Below are 7,965 nucleotides of genomic sequence, written 5' to 3'. Positions count from 1 at the left end.
TTCCGTAGCGTCGTGAACGCGCATGTGCGCGCTTTCAGGAAATCCTACACTCTAAAGAATAAAGCATGGGGGTAGTAAATTCAGCTAAAATAAATGCGCAATTTCAATATAAACATTTAAGTTTGCAGCTTTTATTTGTTAAACTAAGTAACCAGCTTGATTAATCTAAATAAACCAACTTGAAAAATAAGAAAATATCCAGACTCATTTTCCTGTGTAATTTGAATGCATTAAAGCGCATCAGCTCAATTTGTCGCAAATTTTAAGTTGGTTCAGCTCAAAAAAATGTTTTGAAACTTTTTTTGAAACGGGCGTGGATACTCAAGCAGCAGACGATACTCAACGTGCACCCGGTTGGGAAAGTCGACGCACTCGTGTCTGCTTGTTTGTACAGAGCTACTATCTGCGTTGGAATTTCATTTTTTGCGCTTTGGAACAGCTGACAAGTCATCTTTGGGGACCTTAATCATTGCTGGAGGACCATTAACCTACAACGTGGCTGCCCATGCCACTTTGGTAAGTAAGCCTTCCTGCCGCCATTACAGTCGCTCGCTAGCAAGCCATTGATTGTAGATTGATTCATTTTGAGTGGTTTATTGTTAAGCAGTGTTTAGAACGTTTTCACTGAATCCTGTTCACAATGAACTGGTGTTGTAAAATGTGTAAATATGAAACTCCCAGAAAGACTGAGCTTTTGAAACACTACAGGCTACGACATGTGCATTGTGCGCAAATTCTGCCTTGTATTTATTGGGAATGGTATTGCTCTTTCAAAACATGGGCCAGTCTTAAATCACACATGACAAGAAGTCATTCATCTTATAAAGCGGCAAATGTGAAAGATGTCTTGTCTTTTAAATGTCCATGTTGTACCCTAAGCTCCATCACCACAGAGAGGGAGTACTTTGAGCATATCAGTGATACTGATCTTAAACTAATAATAAAACACAAACGTTTGCTTGAAAGCTCGTCGCTGACAGCAGTGTCTACTCCTTCCTCTGAAAGCAAACAGATCCTTGTTCTTTTCCACACGTTCCTTAAAAAAAATCTCTCATTGTTTCACAGTGCCCAAATGTTCTCATCCCATTGAAAACTGTTGGAAACCATATACTTGTAATAAAAATGAAATAGAAAATGGAGTGCACGTGTAATCATTAAAAACTATATGCAGAAGGAAAATAATTTTTTCCTGGTTGAAATTTAGTACTTAAATCTATATTTGTGTTTATAGTAACTTACAATTTATCTATGTTGTACTATCCTTAATAAACAGTTTGTGTTCTTTAATCAGCCGTTTTATTTCATCCCATACTGCCAGAACTGGCAGTATGGGATGAAATAAAACCTACTATAATCTGTTCCCCCTGTCTAAATCAGGCAAAAAAGCTGAGACCTTTTTTGTCTGATTTAGACAGGTGGAAGAGATTACAGCAGGTGACTTGCTATAATTTGTTCCCTCCTTGTAACTTTAAGAAATAAAGGTCCATCACATCCAAAGTTTCAGGAATAAATTGTCATCATAAAAGATGCGTAAGCCAAAAATGAAAAAGCTGGGGCTTTTTTTGTCTGATTTAGACAGGGGAACAGATTATAGTAGGTTTTATTTCATCCCATATTGCCAGTTCTGACAATATGGGATGAAATAAAATGGCTGATGTTAGAAGACAAACTGTTTATTAAGGATAGTACAACATAGATAAATTGTAAGTTACTATAAACACAAATATAGATTTAAGTACTAAATTTCAACCAGGAAAANAGATGTGACTTGTGTTAGACTAACTGTAATGTTCTTAGTCTCCTTTAGATGTTTACAGTGTTTTGAAACATATCAGTAATAAACTTGATTCTCTGTCATTAAACTTTTGAACCTTTTCCTCCGTCTGTTCACTTTCATCTTCTGTGTTTTTTTTTTCAGAGTTAAAAGAACCAGAGGTCTTCTACTCATCTCTTAGATAGTCCACTGGTTCAACTGCTGGCGTCCTGCTGCTGGTTACCATCCAGCAAACACCTCCTTTCACAACAGATTATTGTCTTCTGGTGTTTCGCATGTGTGATGTTTGATTTTTTATTCACTTCTATACAAATATTTAAAAAATAAGGTATGCTGTACTAGAAATGAGGAAACATTTCTTAGAGTAAATGTATTTAATTAATCTTAGCAGGTAATAATAATATTTTTATGCTTAAAACAATATAATTAGATATTATGCACTTTAAATAAGAGACAGTAGTTTTGGTTTCTTCTTTCTGTTGTAAATTGTACTATTCCATTGGCAAAGTGTCTCACTTACCTGCTTATTTAAAGAAAAATTTACTTGTTTTAGGACAAAATAACTTACTTAAATGTACATTTTTTGACCTAAACTTTTGTACTTTAACTTTATTAATGTTTTTCTTTACTACGGTACGTATTAAGTACAGTGTTATTGATGCAGCTTTGTGTTTAGTAGTACATGTATACTGTAAATATTTAAAAATCATCTCATTAGATGAGTCCTGTTTATATCTAGAACAGATGCTGCTAAAATACAGTTGTGCTCATAAGTTTACATACCCCCTGTGGAATTTTTATGAACAATAAAACAAAGACTTTTTCCCTCCCTCATGGTTAGTGGTTGAGCCAAGCCNTTGTGCTCATAAGTTTACATACCCCCTGTGGAATTTTTATGAACAATAAAACAAAGACTTTTTCCCTCCCTCATGGTTAGTGGTTGAGCCAAGCCTATTGTTGATTAAATGACTATTTTTTATGTTTAAATCATGATGGCAACAAAAAACATCCAAATAAACCTGTTTAAAAGTTTACACACCCCAGCTTCCTCTCATAGGGGTGTGGCCTGTGGCTCGGTCCAGCGGGCTACTGAGGCTGGTTTGGAGGCCGTCTGGGTACTGGGAGCCCTGAGGTGGGACTTCTGCAGGCTGGGTGGAGGGTCTTAGACTAAGGTTATTACTTATTTGAATAAAATTAAATAATAAAAATGTTCCTATCATGGAGAAAAGTAAAAGGCTCACAAACAGAGAAGGACCACAGAGGGGAACACTGCTTTAGAAACCTGACTAAAGGGCAATATATGAAACAAAAATAGTCAAATAAAACACAGACTGCTTTATATCCACCCTCAAACACAGGCCCTATGTGAGGCGCACCATTAAAATGTCTCCTCCTCATGTGGTTAAGCTGCTCTTCCCCTCCTATTGTGATAACAGGCTGTTTATGATCTTGCATCGCAGGAATCACCTAAAAGGCACATCTGGGTCAGGAGGAGGAGCTCCACGTTTTGTCCTCTTGAAATCCCCTGAAGGAGGAGCAATGGCTGCAGACCGTTGACTTGAGCATTTTATAAATTCAGCTAACTTTCCTTAGACAGTAGACCTATTGTCTTAGTTATGCTGAACTGTGCCTGATGCAGCTTGTTTAATCAGTCGTCTGTTTTTTAATCAGAAAAAGTATGACGTATTTTAGTGTCAATCAGTAAACATAAGACTACCATAGCAACTATTTAATATTAAAGTTTGACACATCATCAAACATGTGACCTTTAAGTTTCTCTGTGATTTGTTTTTTATTTATTTATTTTTTATTAGTTTGATAAAAGCTGGGGGGGTTGGGGGAGTGGGGGGTTCAATAAATTTAACAGATGACAAAATCTAAACAGATTTATGTAAACTTTTTCTTACAATGAAAATCATTTGACAGCAAATAAAATTAATGAAGTTATTTCCTTAATTTTTCTAAACTCCAAAAAGGGTAAAACTATCCTGACACTGCAAATGTTATGAGAACCTCATCAGACATAGACGAGTTTTTCTAGATCCTGATGAGACTTTAGAGATTTAATGCTGGTAAGGTTCGTCTGAGGAAAGAAAGTCAACTTTGTGCAACAACAAAATACTTGAGGAGAGAAAAGTTTGCAAAGAATTTCACATCAAACCCAGAAAACACAGATTGCAAGAGAAGAAGAAGAAAGTGTATAAAGTTAATTAATTCAATTAGTTGTCAGTAACACTGCAGACATCATGCCAGATTCCTGGTTTGATGGTGGAATTAAGATGGTTAACTATAGGACTGATAAGAGCCTGATGCAGGCCTCTGCTGAACGTGTTTGCAGTAATCATTGCACTTTGGTTTGTTCTTAGTAGATAATTACCAATTTATCCCCAATAAAACACATTAAAAACAGCAGATATGTTTGGAAATAAGGACAGTGTTGTTAAATGGTGTTAAATCAGTGAAACAAAGTTGACAAAAAAGATTTCAATAGTTCTATCCCACTATCATGGAATCCTAAATTAAAACAGCCTGGACCAATTTTGGGTCATTCAAAGGTTAGTAGGACCAGATAATGTGCAATATATTATAATTGCCCCATGTCTGCCTCTGAAGCCACCAGAAGCTACTAACAGACTCTAAGGACAGAACATCCGGTGTTATAAAAATGTAAACATTTAGCTGACAGGTTAAAGAACAAAAGCTCCAATTACCAGAAAACAAGTGTGGACAAGTTAAGACCAAAACTCCGTTCAATTTCACTCCATTCAGTCAGCTGCATCTTTCCTCTGGCAAAGTGGAATATTTTTCTGAAGAACAGAATGGAGAACTTCAAATCAACTATATTTAAACAGTGAGTTATTTGAGTTATTGGTTTGATTCATTGAACACATAGGATTAGATTAAATGCTGACATGCTGGACAGTTAAAGGGTTGTAATGAGGTAATCTTTATTAGCCTGACCTCTAACTCACTAAACAGTTTCACTTTCTCAAAGCTCCACCTTCTTCCACAGAAACCAGTTGACTCTCACCTTAAAACACATATTTTCCTCAGCTGAGCTTTCTTAACTTATTATTGACTTGTAATGATCTTGTAAAGAGTTAATTTCTTGAGTAAAATCAGTTGATCTTTGATACAACTGTGTTTAACTTAAACAAGTGAAACTGGATGAGGAAGAATGATGACTCTGCTTTTTCTGCTGTTTACCGTCATCGGAGCGGTGTCTGGGCCTGATGGTGAGTCGTTCATTTATTCAAGTAACTGGTCATGAACATACTCTGCTGCTCACTTTTTCAATCTTGACACAGACACACACACACACAATTTTAAATGGGATACTACTAAGCTTCTTATTTAAATTATCTGTTAAAATGATATCATGTCTTTACTGAATATGGAAATTTAACTTAAAAGTATTACAGGTAGTAAATTCCCTACTGGCATTTTCAAATCTCTTCACTGAATTAAGTGGAAAATGTAGAAGATTTTTCCTGCAAAAAACTAAAGGCACATATTTTTTTAAGAGCAAGGTTTCCTCTACTTGCACTTAAAACTTGTAACGCTCACATTCAAAACTTCTGCTTTCTCTTAAATCTATTCTCTTCTTCATCAAATATTCTTTTCTGCTCTCAGATCTGCCCTCCTTGCACACACACCAGTCTCGGCTCCAGTCAGAGACACTGNAACTTCTGCTTTCTCTTAAATCTATTCTCTTCTTGCACAGATATTTTCTTCTCTTGTTTACTTCTTTCTCCTTGCACACACACCAGTCTCGGCTCCAGTCAGAGACACTGACTCTGCTTGTAGAATTTTTTTTCTCTCCTCTTTCTTCAGATTTTAATGGGACATTTGCCTAGCAACCTTTCCAGCCAATAGAATATTAGCCTCAGAAAGGGTGCGCTTGTTTTGCTGTGCTGACTTTGCCTGTTGCTAACTTAGAAGTTTTATGGCTGATAAAAACCTGAATGAAATGAGTACGAATCTTACAAGTAATCTTCTGATGCAGATTGACTAATAAACAACTAAGATCACCTATTTTTATCCCTGGTATCTTGTTAGTCAAGAAGGTTTAGATAATTCATTGCATATTGCATAACACTACACACGTTTCTGTGTTTGATTATTAAAACATTTTCCTCAAACTTCCTTCCTTTACCCTCTTGGCTTCACTTTACATGTTACTTTGAAACCAGTCTAGCAGGAAACCGAGAGAAGATTATTTTTACAATTATAAGATGCTTCATTTCTTCAAACTGCTTAAGTATAATAGTTTTAAACTGATTGAGTATGATGTAATTCCCAGCATGGTTTCATTACCTGCGCTCAAGTGATTCAAATTATTTTTATACATATCTTTTCATTTCAAAATGAGGACAGATTTCCCATGTTTACTTAAAGCTATAAAAGAAAAAAAAAAAAAAAGAAAAAAATCCAACATGGAGGAAAGTAGCTTCCTGACAAACTGAGAGAGAAGCTGAAGATTCCACAGTGAAGCTAACTTTGTGTCCATTTCTCCCTTCCAGATTATAGAACAACAATCAGTGCTTTAAAACCTGATTAAATGGACTAAGTGAAACAAAAACACTCAAATAAAACACAGAGTGCTAAATCTTTACAACCACTTCAAAGGCATGGGCTGTCTCCTCCTCGTTTGATCATGTGCTAAAGGTGTGCCCTTGCCCTCTTCTGGTTCACGTATTGGCACAACTACAGTCTCTTGCCAGCTCTGTGGTAGTTCCCCATCCTCCCACACTTTTTATAGATCTAGTAAAACATTCTTCGCATTATCAATAAGCTGGTTCATCATTATATAACAATCTGATTGATTCCTGGTGCTGACATCTTGGTTTTGTGTACATTTTCATTCTGCCATTGAAAATTGTTTACTTACTAAATCATTAGAATCTCCATGTTGTTGCAACTCTTCAGTCTCCCTGTTAGTAGCTTCCCTCCCTCTTTCCCCTCTTCACTAATATTATTTGAATTGTAAATATATACAAAGGTTTTATCCAGCATCTCTCCTATTTTCTCATCTCTCACTGCTGTTATTACTCCATCATTTAAGACAGGGTATCTATATTCTCCTTTTATCCCCTTCTTTTTATAATTCCCCAAACTTTAATTAATGTAATTCTGCCAACCCTACTGTGCAACAACATTTCCTCCAATATTCTTTCTTTGTTCTCTTTACAATTCTTCTTACATGTGCTTGTGACTTTTTGTATTCAATAAGATTCTGAAAACAATGATTCACTCTCAACACTATAAAAGCTTTATTTCAAATATGTATTGCATTTTACATTCCTTTGCCTACCATGGTACAATCTTACTTCTGTGCTTACCTTCCTTCTTGCCTATTGACCTCCTCCATTACCCTCCCATCTATCTCTACGGATGCCATCCTTTAATAACAAATTCTAATTCTGATTTAAGCCATGTTTCTTGAACACATATAATGTCCGTTTTATTTTTAAAATCTTTAATAAATCCCTTAAATTCCCGGCCATTTGCTATTAAGCTTCTTGCATTGGCTGTAAAACAATCAGTTTGTTTTATCACTCGGTCCTCCCGCTTTCCCGTCTGCTTCAAGGCTTGTTTTAAAGGGGAACTCTGTTTTTTTTTTTTTTTTTTTTTGGGCCCTTGTTTTATGTTATTCCATCATGTTCTNACATTGGGCCCTTGTTTTATGTTATTCCATCATGTTCTACTCACCCATATGAGTCTGGTGTCATTTGGAGCCGTTCTGAAGATATTCCGTTAGGTTACTGTATATCCAAGTAACGTCTTCCTATGGGCAACGACTTGAAGGGACAAACTGAACTGTTCATCATTTATTCTTTATGGTACGCCAGCATTCAGAACATGCAGGCAAATCACTGTCCCCCAGACATCTACCGTTATATTTTTTATATTTATATCTTTTAAAAACAAAGCGGCGTGTGTATGACGTCATCCGTGTGCCGGACTGTAGTTGTGACATGCAGCCCGGGCCACAGGCGGCTACGCTCTACCCCTTCTATTCATTCTAGCTAACTTGAATCGTTCAATTCCATTTGGAGAGCGAGATCATCTGTGGTAGCAGCACTAGACATCTTCCAGGCATGAGAGGAAAACTAGCAGCAGTTCAGAAGACAGGATGAAGGAATGGTACCCGGCGCGCGCACGGATGACGTCATAGACGTGCCGCTTTG

The 7,965-nt window shown here is 36.4% G+C and overlaps 1 protein-coding gene across 1 annotated transcript in view; it reads left to right on the top strand.

The window, feature by feature from the left end:
- Window positions 1-2,015, top strand: part of LOC107097458 (low affinity immunoglobulin gamma Fc region receptor II-like) — a 9,737-nt gene extending 7,722 nt beyond the window's left edge. The window contains exon 9 of the mRNA XM_015394608.1: window positions 1,919-2,015. Coding sequence (XP_015250094.1) covers window positions 1,919-1,959 — 41 coding nt within the window. The 3' untranslated portion in view covers window positions 1,960-2,015. The remainder of the gene's footprint in view (window positions 1-1,918) is intronic.
- The last annotated feature ends 5,950 nt before the right edge of the window (window positions 2,016-7,965 follow it).

This window comes from Cyprinodon variegatus, unplaced genomic scaffold (genome assembly GCF_000732505.1).
Source record: "Cyprinodon variegatus isolate N-32 unplaced genomic scaffold, C_variegatus-1.0 Scaffold699, whole genome shotgun sequence".
In the NCBI taxonomy this organism is placed as follows: domain Eukaryota; kingdom Metazoa; phylum Chordata; class Actinopteri; order Cyprinodontiformes; family Cyprinodontidae; genus Cyprinodon; species Cyprinodon variegatus.
This window is presented reverse-complemented; position numbering and strand designations above follow the sequence as displayed.